This window comes from Suncus etruscus, chromosome 10 (genome assembly GCF_024139225.1).
Source record: "Suncus etruscus isolate mSunEtr1 chromosome 10, mSunEtr1.pri.cur, whole genome shotgun sequence".
Classification (NCBI taxonomy): Eukaryota; Metazoa; Chordata; class Mammalia; order Eulipotyphla; family Soricidae; genus Suncus; species Suncus etruscus.
Window position 1 is genome coordinate 51,058,677 of NC_064857.1, and position 15,652 is coordinate 51,074,328.

General features: G+C 39.6%; 1 protein-coding gene across 1 annotated transcript in view; it reads right to left on the reverse strand.

Moving 5' to 3' along the window:
- RNF17 (ring finger protein 17) overlaps positions 1–15,652 on the reverse strand; it is a 180,713-nt gene that overhangs the window by 131,069 nt on the left and 33,992 nt on the right. The window contains exon 7 of the mRNA XM_049781640.1: positions 578–749. Within this exon, the coding sequence (XP_049637597.1) occupies positions 578–749 (172 nt within the window). The remainder of the gene's footprint in view (positions 1–577; positions 750–15,652) is intronic.

Genomic DNA, 15,652 nt, shown 5'->3' on the forward strand with positions numbered 1-15,652 from the left:
CTAATTTCATGGGCAGCATGTTATTTTTCCTTTTCCAACTCTGTCTTTTAGACATGTGATAGATGACAGTATAAACCTAAAACTTGCCTTCTGATCTGCACATTTAATGGGGAATTTGTGGGGGAGAAGAAAAAAATCTGAATGAGCTCTTGAAATAAGTTTTACACAACAAGTGAGAGCTAGAATTAAATATGGAAAGTTCCATTTAGATTGCTATTATTGTTTCTCTCTTTGTTGTTTCTGTTTTTGCAGTACCAGGGAGGAGACATATGGCCTCACACTCTACCACAGAGCCACATTACTGGATCATATTTTACTTAAGTGTCAACTTTCAACTTATTGTCATCTTACTTACTCGTATATATTGCAAAATACCATACCATTTCCCTAAATGGCAAATAATAAAATACTAATTAAATTCATTGACTTTGGTCTTAGAATTAAACTAAGAATTCAAAATCAGTCATGATAATCTGAAACCATACTTTGTATGATGTCTTAAATACTATATCCTAGGATTTTATTTAAAATACACTTAAATAGTTTAGTTTTTAAAAATATGTAATTATAGAATTACCTGTTTTAGGTCACAATATGTCTGTAGAGAAGGTGCCAATTTTAATTCATTTGCTATCTTCATAGCTGCATCCAAGTCATGTTTTTTCTCTTCAATGTAGCTTTTGGCCATCACTACATTTGATAAGTAATCATCTGTTTTTCTTACTACCTCTTCACACAGGTTCTTTTTCCTTTAGTTAAGATCCCAGAGTTATTTGGCAGTATGTAATAGACATTTATATGACAGTGAATTTTTTTTATGGGATGTTTTTTCCTTGTAAAGTTCTGTCAGTGCCTTGTATATTTTGGATATTAGCCCCTTATCTTACGGGTAATGGGTGAACAGTTTCTCCCACTCAGTGGGTAGCTCTTGTATCCTAAGCACTGTTTCCTTTGAGGTGCAGAAGCTTTTCAGAAATGGGAAAAGAAATGGACAGACACTTTGACCAAAAATAATTTACAAATGGCCAAAAGGCACATGAAAAAATGCTCCACAACATCATCAGGGAGATGCAAATCAAAACAACTATGAGGTACCATCCCACACCACAGACATCACAAAGAATGAGAACAAACAGTGCTGGCGGGGATGTGGAGAGAAAGGAACTCTTATCCACTGCTAGTGGGAATACCTTCTAGTCCAACCTTTATGGAAAGTGATATGAAAATTCCTCAAAAACTGGAAATTGAGCTCCCATACAATCCAGCTATACCACTCCTAGGGATATACCCTAGGAACAGAAAAACACAATACAAAAATCCCTTCCTCACACCTGTATTCATTGCAGCACTATTTGCAATAGCCAGACTCTGGAAACAACCAAGATGCCCTTCAATGGATGAATGGCTAAAGAAACTGTGGTACATATACACAATGGAATATTATGCAGCCGTCAGGAGAAATGAAGTCATGAAATTTTCCTATACATGGATGCATGGAATCTATTATGCTGAGTGAAATAAGTCAGAGGGAGAGAGATAGACACAGAATAGTCTCACTCATCTATGGGTTTTAAGAAAAATAAAAGACATTCTTGCAATAATTTTCAGAGACAAAAGAGAGGAGGAGTGGAAGGTCCAGCTCACTACATGAAACTCACTACAAAGAGTGATGAGTTTAGTTAGAGAAATAACTACATTGAGAACTATCATAATAATGTGAATAAATGAGGGAAGAAGAAAGCCTGTCTAGAGTACAGGCGGGGTGGGAAGGAGGGAGATTTGGGACATTGGTGATGGAAATGTTACACTGGTGAAGGGGTGTTCTTTACATGACTGAAACCCAACCACAATCATGTTTGTAATCAAAGTGTTTAAATAAAGATATTAATTAAAAAAAAGAAAAAAGTAAATTAAAAAATTTTTTTTGTTTTCTTTTTTGGGCCACATCCATTTGATGCTCAGTGGTTACACCTGGTTAAGTGCTCAGAAATTGCCCCTGGCTTGGGGGGGACCATATTGGATGCCGGGGAATGGAACCGCGGTCCTTCCTTGGCTAGCGCTTGCAAGGCAGATACCTTCCCTCTAGCGCCACCTCACCAGCCCCGAAAAAAGTGAATTTTATTTAACAGTATTAAAATAATAATTTTGTTAAATTATCTTAATGTGGCTACCTTAGACAGCAATTGACTTCTTAAACAGGTTGAAAGCTATATTAAGTATAACTCTAGAAAAATCACACTTTACAGAAGGACATAATTATGTTACACATATAGTTATCACTGAATTAAGAGAAGTTAGACAGGCCACCTAGATGAGTTGATCTAAAAGAGAAATTCTGGATATTACGCACTTACTTAAGTCATTACAAAGACATATCTGTACATAATTTTTAAAGGTCTATCTGACCTTTTATTTTACTAGTTTTGGGTTTGGGTCACACCCAGCATTGCTTAGAAACTTACTCCTGTTTCTACACAAGGATTACTCCTGGTGGGGCTTGAGGGATCATATAGGATGCTAAGAATTGAACCTGGGTTTGCCCTGTGCAAAGTAAGCACCTTACCTGCTACACTGTCTCCCTACCTGCTCTTTTAAAAACTTTAAAAAAAGTTCATTCTAAATGAAGTTGAGTCAAACAGTAAGACATAAATACTAGATTATTTCAATCAGTGGCCAGAGCAGTGGCGCAAATGGTAGAACATTTGCCTTGCACATGCTAACCTAGGATGAACCGCGGTTCGATTCCCTGGCATCCCATATGGTCCTCCAGGCCAGGAGCTATTTCTGAGTGCACAGCCAGTAATAACCTGAGTGTCACTGGGTGTAGCCAAAGAAAGCAAAAAAGAAAAAAAAAAAAAAAGGATTTTCTCAATCAATGACAAAATATATAGAAACAAAGGTATCAGATGAACTCTGTTGGTTTACAACTTACAACTTGGTTCCACCCAAAACAAAAATCATCAATGTTTCCTTCTATCTGTTTATTTACAACTTGGTTTTACCCCAAACAGAGATTTTCCTACATATTGTTTCACCTGGATCAAGCAAACCTGGTCTGGCTCAGAATAGGGTTTCTGTTCTTATTCCCCTACTTAAGGGTGGTCTCTGCACTCAACTGCAGTCTGGAGGGTACCCATCTCTTCGTCTCTCTCTCTTTTTTTCTCTCCCCCTCTTCTATCTCTCTCTTAGCTTGATGAGACAGATTGCTACTTGGCCACTCATTTCACTCTCAGCTTTGTTTGGATTATTTCCTAAGGAGACCCTAGCTCTACATCTGCTTTTCCTGGGTGGAAATATGGTGTTTGGGGCCATTACAATCACCAATGCAAACAAATCCTGAGACATGATTAGCAGAACTGGGTAATAAGGAGGAACTTGCATAGCAGCTGTGCAACTATAAAACTTCAATTGTGAGCGGGAGAGATAGCACAGCGGTAAGGCATTTGCCTTAGATGCAGAAGGATGGTGGTTCAAATCCCGGCATTCCCTGAGCCTGCCAGGAGTGATTTCTGAGCATAGAGCCAGGAGTAACCCCTGAGCACTGCCGCCGGGTGTGACCCAAAAACCAAAAAAAAAAAAAAAAAACAAAAAACCCAAAAAAACAAAAAACAAAACCCCCCCCAAAAACTTCAATTGTACTGAAAATGATCTCAAAAATTAAAAATTAAACAGCTTAAGGAAAACACTAATAGCAAAATATGCATATTACATTAATATAATTTTTTTTTTTTTTTGGTTTTTGGGTCACACCTGGCAGCGCTCAAGGGCTATTCCCGGCTCTACACTGAGAAATCGCTCCTGGCAGGCACGGGGACCATATGGGAAGCCGGGATTGGAACCACCATCCTTCTGGATGCAAGGCAAACGCCTTACCTCCATGCTATCTCTCTGGCCCCTAATATAAATAATTTTAAATAAATTTTACTAAGCCAGAAATTAGGTATCACATAACTATTTATTTTCATAGTAATTATTTAAAAAGATGATCTAGCTATTAATTTTTTTCTGTGCCTATGTATGGAACTGCTTTATAAAGGCAATGAAACATTTCTGTATTTTAAAAATTGGCCCTTTTGGGAAGGTTTTGCACTGCACTGTTGTACCCAATCCTGGCTCTCTGCTTAGAGCAGGGGTCTCAAACTCGCAGCCCGTGGGCCATTTGTGGCCCTCTGTACAACACTTTGTGGCCCACAGCTGGCCTTCAAATATCGCAGTATTCACGATTATTTGCTTATCAAATAATCGATATAAAATTGCATTAGTAAGAAAAAAATTGCATTAAACATTCGCATACCCCGAGCAGTTCCGTTCGGGGTATGCAAATGTTTAATGCGATTTTTTTTCTTACTAATGCGATTTTTATTGCGAATATTGGGTAAGGGAAATCCCTTATGCGGCCCTGCCTCACCCTGACTTTGCCTCCTGTGGCCCCCAGGTAAATTGAGTTTGAGACCCCTGGCTTAGAGTTTATGCCTCATGCTTGGAAAGCACATGCAGTGCTGGAGATCAAATCGGGATCTGCTGTATGCAAAGCCAGTGACTTATTCCTGTACTGACTTTCTGGCTCTTCCAAATTGCATTATTATGACTCACATTTTCTTTTTTTGGGGGATGAGTGATTTGGGTTAAACCCAGCGGTGCTCAGGGGTTATTCCTGTTTCTGCACTCAAGAAATCACTCTTGGCAGGTTCGGGGACCATATAGGATGCTGGGAATCGAACCAGGGTCTGTCTGCGGTTGGCCACATGCAAGGCAAATGCCTTACTGCTGTGCTTTCCCTTCAGTCCCTATAGCTCACATTTTTCTTTTTCTTTTTCCTTTTTTTTTTTTTTTTGGTTTTGTTTTTTTGGGTCACACCTGGCAGCGCTCAGGGGTTACTCCTGGTTCTACAGTCAGAAATTGGCCCTGGCAGGCACAGGGGACCATATGGGATGGCAGCATTTGAACTACCGTCCTTTTGCATGAAAGGCAAAGGCCTTACCTCCATGCTATCTCTCCAGCCCACCTCACATTTTTCAAGTGACTTTTTTTTTTTTTTTTTTTTTTTTTAGTTTTTGGGCCACACCCGGCATTGCTCAGGGGTTACTCCTGGCTGTCTGCTCAGAAATAGCTCCTGGCAGGCAAGGTGGACCATATGAGACACTGGGATTTGAACCAACCACCTTTGGTCCTGGATCGGCTGCTTGCAAGGCAAATGCCGCTGTGCTATCTCTCCGGGCCCTCAAGTGACTTTTTATTATTCAAAAATGTGACATAGGAACTGGAGATTAAGAAGTACTCAAAAATACTTCATATATAAAAATTTATAGACTACCACATAGTTGGCATAGATCAGTGATGGCTAACCTTTTTGAGCCCGATTGCCCAAACTACCACACAAAACCAAATAGTTTCCTCAAAAGTGCCAGCACGTCAATTAAACCTTAATAACAGTATTTTTGTAACTAAAACTATGCAGCATGTACCACATATCTTAATTGCGACCTTCCTGCATGCCAGCTGCAAGGCCTTCACAAGCCACTGTTGTGTGCCATAGGTTCGCCATCGCGGGCATAGATGATCGTAATATATTTTTTCCAGATAAGTGAAAGTAAAATTATTTTTAAAAAAGTACAGCAACAAAGTTTCTGAAGATCTTTGTAAGTCACAATGTTATTTAAAAATTGCCAGGTTTACTAAGCTCTTGTTGCTGGTTGATCTTTCTGCTATTTCTTTTGTTTCTAAACATTAGGTAACTTAAAATACACATTGGCATCTAAATTGGTTTGTTCCTACTGGGGTTTATTTTTTTTAGATTTTGGTCACATCCGGCAGTGCTCAGGGGTTACTCCTGGCTCTACACTCAGAAATCGCTCCTGGCAGGCTCGGGGGACCATATGGGATGTTGGGATTTGAATCACCGTCCTCCTGCATGCAAGGCAAATGCCCTACTTCCATGCTATCTCTCCGATCCCTATGGCTTATTATTTTGTATTAACAAGTTTGGAGTTGTCATGTAGCCCTATGGTCCAATATTTCCAAGCACAATGGCAGATACGTTGGTTTTTGTGGGCCTCTTTTTCTTTTTTGGCTGCTAGGTCTTCAGGAAATACAAGAAGGCAGAAGAAGAGTGTTCACTCTAATTTCACATAAGTCCTAATGATGTCAGGCCAAATCCTAGCATATCTGAAGTTTTGGTCAGTTTGGTGTCTCTGCAGAGAGCTGCAGTTGAGTGGTAAAGCTGGGTAATTGAGTAAGTGGCAGATTTCAGTGGTGGGTATAGCTGGCATGGCTTCAGCAGAGTAGGGACTTGGCTCACCTCTCAGTCCACCACCCACCTCTCAATTGGCAAAAAAGATTGCCAATTTTCATTGTATGACAGTGTACCCATAAATTTTCATAGCTTAGTTTATATTTCTTTCAAGGATAGATTGAGTCTATGGAGCCGACCAGATGCAGACATACTAAAATTGCATTGGTTTACATTCTGACTGAAACTCAGTTTTGAACTTTTCTGTAACCATGTGCTTAAAGAAATGAATAAAAACATAACAGTACAAAATGATTCATGTTCTATAGTTCTGTTGAAAAAATTTAAAATAAGAAAGAAAAAGAAAAAACACCAAAACAAAACAAAAAACAACCACCACCACCAAAAAAAAGCTGGGACTGGTGTGAGAAGGTGTTTTTTTGTTTTTGTTTAACAAACCAACTCCAAGTAATTCAAATGGTAAGAAACAAAGAGAAAGGCAACCTACTTAAAGCAATAAGGGAGAAAAAATATCCTCACATACAAAGGAAGGAACATTAGAATCAAACCTTATCTCCCATATGAAATACTTCAAGCAAGAAGACAGTGGAATGACATATTTAAACAAATGAATGGAAGAAAATTTCAACCTAGAGTCCACTATCCAGCAAAACTCTCATTCATATGGGAAGGAAGACTAAAATCATGCTCAAACAAAAATGAACTCACACTATTTGCGCAAACAAATCTGACCTTAATGACCTACTCAGAGACGAATTACACAATCCAAGCCCCCGATTGTAACAACCATCCTAAACAACACAACTGCACAACAGCCCTCTCTGTCAATAATTTCCTTAAATGTTAATAAACTAAACTCTCCCATTAAAAGACATACAATAAATAGAGAACTGGATTAGAAAACATAAACCAGATTTTTGCTGCCTACAAGAAACACACCTACAAGTACAAGATAGGCACAGGCTTAGAATATAAGGATGGAAATCAATTATCCAGGCCAATGGAAAAAAAAAAAAAGCAGGGACGGCCATTCTTATATCAGACCAAATTGCATTCAACCTCAAGAAAGTGATCAGAGACAAAGAGGGTCACTACTTACTGATCAGGAGAACACTAGACCAAGTGGTGCTAACACTGGTTAATATCTACGCACCTAATGCAGAGCCAGCAAAATATGTACGGCAACTGCTTGCAAAACTGGAGAAACACATGAAAGGAAATGTGAGAGTAGTAAGAGATCTTATTACTCCACTATCACCACTGGACAGATCCACCAGACAGGAAACTAACAAAGAAATAAGAGCCCTAAATGAAAAATTAGAAGAACTAGGGATAATAGACTTATATAGGGCCCTCCACCCCCAGAAAGCAGAATACACATTCTTCTCAAGTCTACATGGAACCTTCTCCAGAATAGACCATGCCTTATGATACAAATCTAACCTGCATAAAATCACAAAGGTGGGCCCGGAGAGATAGCACAGCGGCGTTTGCCTTGCAAGCAGCCAATCCAGGACCAAAGGTGGTTGGTTCGAATCCCGGTGGTTGGTTCGAATCCCGGTGTCCCATATGGTCCCCCGTGCCTGCCAGGAGCTATTTCTGAGGAGACAGCCAGGAGTAACCCCTGAGCAATGCCGGGTGTGGCCCAAAGAAAAAAATCACAAAGGTAAGGATCATTAGATCACTTACTGTCAGATCACTATGCAACAGAGGTCAAAATTGACTGTAAAAAGAAACAATGGAGAAAATACAACACCTGGATCAAGGAGAAATAAAAAGATTCCTTGAGACAAATGATTTTTTTTTTTTTTTTTTGGTTTTTGGGCCACACCCAGTGTTGCTCAGGGGTTATTCCTGGCTGTCTGCTCAGAAATAGCTCCTGGCAGGCACGGAGGACCATATGGGACACCGGGATTCGAACCAACCACCTTTGGTCCTGGATCGGCTGCTTGCAAGGCAAACGCCACTGTGCTATCTCTCCGGGCCCGAGACAAATGATAATGAAGAAACAACTTGTCAAAACTTGTGGTACACAGCAAAAGCAGTAATCGGGGGAAACTCATAGAAATACAATCATATGACAGGAAAGAGGAAAACGACAAAATTAGCAGCTTCACAGACCATCTTAAGGAGCTGGAACAACAGCAACAAAGAAACCCAAACACAACCAGAAGACACGAAATAATAAAAACCAGAGCAGAAATAAACAACACAGAAACTAAGAAAACAATACAGAAAATCAATGAGACCAGGAGTTGGTTTTTTGAAAGAATAAACAAGATAGACAAACCACTGGCAAAGACTCACCCAAAAAAAAAAAAAAAAGAGGAAAAACACCCAAATAAGCAGGATCACAAATGAAAAGGGAGAGATTATAACAGAACTTCAAGAAATCCAGCACATCATGAGGACATATTATGAACAACTATACTCAGTTAGGCTAGAGAATCCAGAAGAAAGTGATAGATTCTTGGAAAAATACCAGCTTCCAAGACTAGAAAAGGAGGATTTAGAAAGTCTAAACAGGCCAATCACGTCGGAGGAAATTGAAACAGTAATTAAGAAACTCCCCAAGAACAAAAGTCCAGGCCCAGATGGTTTTACAGGTGAATTCTATCAAACATTCCAAGAAGAATTACTTCCACTGATCCACAGACTCTTCCAAACCATTGAAAAGACAGGAATCCTCCCCAATTCCTTTTATGAGGCTAATATCACTCTGATTACCAAAGAGGGCAAAGATACCACCAAGAAAGAAAACTACAGACCAATCTCACTAATGAACATAGACACAAAAATACTCAACAAAATCTTAGCGAACCGAATCCAGCACTACATCAAAAAGATTATACACCATGACCAAGTGGGTTTCATCCCAGGAATGCAAGGCTGATTCAACATATGCAAATCAATCAACATCATACACCACATCAATAATAAAAAAGACAAAAACCACATGATCATATCAATTGATGCAGAGAAGGCATTTGACAAAATCCAACACCCATTCATGTAGAAAACACTAAGCAAAATAGGTCTGAAAGGAACCTTTCTCAAGATAGTTACAGCTGTCTATGAAAAGCCCACAGCTAACATTATTGTTAATGGTGAAAAACTGAAAGCATTCCCATTAAGGTCAGGAACTAGGCAAGGATGTCCACTCTCTCCACTCTTTTTTTTTTTTTTTTGGTTTTTGGGCCACACCCAGTGTCGCTCAGGGGTTATTCCTGGCTATGCGCTCAGAAGTCGCTCCTGGCTTGGGGGACCATATGGGAAACCGGGGGATCGAACCACGGTCCATCCAAGGCTAGCACAGGCAAGGCAGGCACCTTACCTCTAGCGTCACCGCCCGGCCCCCACTCTCTCCACTCTTATTCAACATAGTCTTAGAAGTCCTAGCAATAGCAATCAGACAAGAGAAGGGAATCAAAGGTATTCAAATAGGAAAAGAGGAATTAAAACTATCTCTTTTTGAAGATGACATGATGATATACATGGAAAACCCTACCGAGTCCACAGTAAAACTCCTAGAAACAATAAACCAATACAGCAAAGTGGCTGGTTACAAAGCCAATACACAAAAGACAATAGCATTTCTCTATACAAATAACAAAGTAGAGGAGAGAGATTAAGAATACAACTCCAGGGGCCGGGAAGGTGGCACTAGAGGTAAGGTGTCTGCCTTACAAGCGCTAGCGTAGGACGGACCGCGGTTCGATCCCCCGGCGTCCCATATGGTCTCCCCAAGCCAGGGGCGATTTCTGAGCTCATAGCCAGGAGTAACCCCTGAGCGTCAAACGGGTGTGGCCCAAAAACAAAAACAAAAAAAAAGAATACAACTCCATTTAAAATAGTATCAAAAAACATCAAGTACCGAGGAATCAACCTTACAAGGGAAGTGAAGAACTTATATACCAGGCAAACTTCAAAACACTTCAGAAAGAAACTGAAGAGGAGGAACTAGAGAAATGGAAGAACATCTCATGCTCATGGGTAGGTAGAATCAACATAGTCAAAATGACTATCCTATCCAAACTCCTATATAGATTTAATGCAATCCCCATCCAAATTCAAACATCATTTTTTAAAGACTTAGAACAATCAATCATAAAATTCATCTGGAACCACAAAAGACCCAGGATAGCCAAACACATACTAAAAAACAGGAAGCTGGGTGGCATCTCTTTACCTAACCTGAAGCTATACTATAAAGCCATAGTGATCAAAACAGCATGGTACGGTACAAGGACAGAGCCTCAGACCAGTTGGTTAGACTAGAATTTCCAGACATAAGACCCCAGATATACACTCAACTAATATTTGACAAAAGAGCCAAGAACTTGAAATGGGACAAAGAAAGTCTTTTAAACAAATGGTATTGGTACAACTGGAAAACCATTTGTAAGAAATTGAAAATTGACTCAGTCTGGAGAGTCCTCAAAGGTCTCAGAATTGAGCTGCCATTTGACCCAGCAATTGCTCACCTAGGTATCTACCCCCAAGTTGGAAGGACATTCATTCCAAAGTATGTGTGTACCCCACTACTTATCGCAGCACTCGGTATAATAGCCAAGTCTTGGAACCAACCTCAATGTCCAACAACAGATGAATAGATTATTAAGATGTGATATCTATACACAATGGAATACGACCTGGCAGTCAGAAATGATACAATCACAGACTTTGCGGCAATGTGGATGGACTTAGAACATATTATGTTAAACGAAGTAAGCCAGAATATGAAAGACAAACACAGAATGATAGCACTATTCTGAAGCATCTAGAACATACACCTTATATACAACTAATACTCAACAATCAAATAACAGGGTTTAACAGGGTAGAAAGTCCAAACACTGTAACAGTCAACATATAACGGAGAGCAGTGCCCAAAACACATGAAAGAGGAACAATACAAACTCTTGACTACACATTATACCACAAAGAAACCAGCAACAGCAGAAACAGCAGCATAGAGAGAACAGGTATGTAATCAGCCTTCTACTACAAAGGTCCATAATAATCCCTTAGGGATCTTATACAGGATTATAGGTAAAGAATACCATGGGAAATCACTGACTCCAACGGAACATTTCATAACAATTTGTTTTAATGCCTTACAGCTTTTCTGTCTACAGGCGTACTTGGATACAAAGGGTGGACAAACTAAGATGGCATCTCAGAGCTCACTCAAACGAGATACCATACCCAGCTTGCACTATGAGAATGTACTGATAAAACTCTTTAACATACCCTTTATCTCTAGGTTATACCTTCTTTTAGGACCTGAAACGTGTGACCAGCCAGACCACCGAAGCAGCAACTGTGACCTACAGACTTATACTACAGGCCCTACTCATCGAACACAGGCAAGCAAACTAGCATTCCCATGCTCTTTTCACCACTCTTATCACTACTTTTTTTTTTTAATTTCTCTTTTTCTTTTTAATTGATTTTCTCTTTTCTTCTCTCCTGCCCCTTCCATATACTTTCCCCTTTGGAAATCCGACTACCCCTTCACCCCTCAACCCCACCCAGATTTCCCACCTCTTAAAACTCTTCACCCTCAGTTCTTATTCCATTAGGCATCAAGACTGACCTCCTACCCCAACGAACCAGTACCCAGCACCCAAGCGAAGAGACAACCAGTCAAACCCACACCTCATCCCCTGCAAGAAAAGGCAACCAACTCCCCTGCTGACTCATGCTGCGTGGTCCTCCTTACCAAACCTTCCTAACATGGACTGTTACTTAAAACCGGACTTAGCTATAAAAGTATCCCCAATGCAAGAACTCTTCCCAAGACCTCCCTGCCGCAAATCTTTTACCATTCTCAAGAGGGTCAGGTTGTGTGATGAAAAGGCGCCCGGGAACCCACACACAAGAAAATCTCAAAAGACAATGGGGAAATCTATACTTCCATCATAAGTATAAGACCTGTATTACACCACCTCTTTACCTGCTTTTCCCCAAATGTAAGATAGTCTCTTGCATCACTTTGTTCCTTTAATCACTTTGTTATTTCATTTTTTAAATATTTTTTCTTTACATATATATACATGAGCATATATATTTTTATTTTTATATTTTTTGGGTGTGTGACCTGTTTCTTTTTTCTTCTCTTTCCACCCTCAAATGCACCGGCAATATAATGTAGCACCATTTCTCCCTGCAAAGGCACACTAAAAAAAGGGGAAATCTTACATATAAAAACAAGTTCTTATCTACTAGAGATAAGAACTCAGACTTCTTTACAATACAGGGGCATCTCCCACCTTGAAAATATGTCACATGGACCCAACTTAGACCCCAGGTGATTAGACACCAACCGTCCAGCCTTGAACCCTGGATCCCAGACATAGAAATGACACAGTTCTTCACAACAGCCATAGGAAACAAATCCCATCCGGGACATCTTAATATTGCTCAGACATCACCAGCTCTAATATAATATCCTGACAATGAGGAAACTGGGAACAACTTGACCTAAGAGCAGGTTATCCTATTCACCAGCTAACGATAAGACAAAATCAGAAGACTTGTCATCCTTTGGTCTGTCCAAATACCAAGATCGTGATTTACAGATGACTGGCTGATAGAACCATGACCGGACTGTATGTATCCTGGGACCAATAAAAAAGCCCTAGTCTAGGGTTTGAGCTACGACCTGCACAACAACCATGATCTCTAGTTCCAGAGGTCTGTCTGAGACAATTGCAATGAAATGGGTCTTCTGGAAACATAACGAAAGACGCTATCCCAGGCCCCGTCCTAGGATCAGCGCTAAGACCAAGACCACCAACCACAAAAAATTATTAAAATGACACAGAGGGAACAGAACTTCTAGAACCACAAAGAAAGACTTCATCATAAGTTCCACTCCCTGACCTGTGCAGATACCAAGATCTCTAGATACAGAGATCTGATCTTATCACCCAGGACGGAGCAGAAGTCTTCCATACACCACAAAAGCACCAAGGAGAGAGTAAATGACCCTAAAAGGAGTCTACAGTTAATCCCATTACAGTATACTTCAAGGGTAGAGAAACCCTGTTTCTCTTAGGCCAAGGGAATTCCTTTTCAAATGACCCCAATATTTACTGTGCCTGTGCAGGAGGGAAGAAAAAAAAAGGCAAAAAGCACAATTTTTTTTATTTATTTATCTAGTTTTTGCCGATTTATTTGTTTTGGTGTGGTTATTGCAGTTGTTGTCTCCATTCATATTTATCTTTTTTCTTCTTTTCTTTTCTTCCTTTATGTGCTCTGCCATGTTTTTTTTATCTCAAGACCATGGCCTTTATGTGGTGCTTATCTTTATTGTTGGAGTGTTCACTGGATGTTTTATTTGACACTTCTTTTTGTACTGTTGTGGTGTTCCCTTCGTTTTTTCCCTTTTTCCCCTTCGTTTCTCAAAACTAGGATGAGAGCTTCCAGAAGGACTCCACCCATTTTCAGCGTATTTGATTTTTTCCCCAGTTTATTACTTTTCTTTTCTTCAAACAAAACCACATAACTTGAACTATCTAGTCCCACCTCCCAACTAGAGCGGGAAATAAGGGAGGTACCAAGACCAAACAGGTGTAGGACCCCTACGTAGTTAGCTAGGCACAGGGGACCACTTATTCTGGCAGCCCCAGGGGTGAGGGAGGAGGATATGGGAGGTAGGACGGGAATGGAGGTGGAGGAAGGACAATTCGGTGATGGGAATTTCCCTGATTTTATGTTAATATGTACCAAAAATATTATTGTCAATGATACGTAGGCCACTATGATTAAAATAAAAATATTAAAACATAACAAAACAAAAATATAAGGATCAAAGACTTATAATTCACATTGATCTCAATAAAAATTATTAAAAAACGTAACAGTACAAAACAAAAAATCAAAGTGTAATAAAAATGAAAAATTAAAAAACATAAAATTCATATGGAATAAAAATCCTTTACATTAAAGTAATTCTTAGGACAATGAATATAATATGGGAGGCATTTCTTTCCTTAACCTTAAGAAGTATTATAAAGTGGTAGTATTTAAAACACTATAGCACAGGGATAAAGACAGACCCTCATATCAGTGGAATATACTTTTATTACAATGTGGCAAGAAATACAAAGTGAAGCTGTAAATCTCAACAAGTGGCATTGGGAAAACTGATCAACTACATGCAAAAAAGTGAACTCAGATCTTTCTTTAACATCATTCACAAAAGTCAAATCAAAATGAATTAAAGACCTTGATATCAGACCTGAAATCATAAGTTACTTAGAGGAAAACATAGGCCGAACATGCCAAGACACAAAAGCTCAAGGAATCTTCAGGATAAAATACTACAGTCCAAGCAAGTGGAAGCAAAGATTTAAAAAAAAAAATGGGACTAGGCGCTGGAGCGGTGGCACAAGCGGTAGGGCATTGCCTTACATGCACTAACCTAGGACAGACTGCAGTTCGATTCCCTGGCATCCCATGTGGTCCCCCAAGCCAGGAGCGATTTCTGAGCGCAAAGCCAAGAGTAAGCCCTGAACGTCACCGGGTGTGGCTCAAAAAACAAACAAACAAACAAACAAACCAAAATTGGGGACTATATTAAACTGAGAATATTCTGTACTTCAAGGGAAACAGTGACTAGGATATTAATATTATCCATAGAATGGGAGAAGTATTCACTCATCAGATAATCAGATAAGGTGTTAATATCTAAGATGTTCAAGGCACTGATAGCACTTAACAAGAAAAAAAAATCTAGTCCTATACAAAATAGGGAGAAGATTTTTTTTTTTTTTTTTTTTTGGTTTTTGGGCCACACTCAGCAGCGATCGGGGTTACTCCTGGCTATCTGCTCAGAAATCACTCCTGGCAAGCACAAGGGACCATATGGGATGCTGGGATTCGAACCACTGTCCTTCTGCATGCAAAGCAAAACCCTACCTCCATGCTATCTCTCTGGTCCTAGGTAGAATATTTGAATAAATATTTTCTCAAAAAAGGAATACAAATGGCCAAAAGGCACATGAAAAAAAGTTTCACATCATTAATCATCAGGGAAATGCAAATCAAAACAATGAAGATATATCATCTCAAACCAGAGAGAATTGCACACATCACAAAGAACAAGAACAATCAGTGCTGGATTGGATGCAGGAAGAAATAGCTCTCATTTACTTCTGGTGGCAATGCAGACTTGTACAATCTTTGGAAAACAACATGAATATTTCTCGAAAAACTGGAGATTGTGATCCAGCAATATCATTCCTAGTGATATACCTTAAGAACCCCAAAACAGAAAAGCCCTCTGCATTCACATGTTAGTTGTAGCATTAACTAAAAGAGCCAGAATCTGGAAACAACCCAAGTGCCTGAGAACAGATGAATGGCGAAGGAAACTGGTACATTTACACAGTA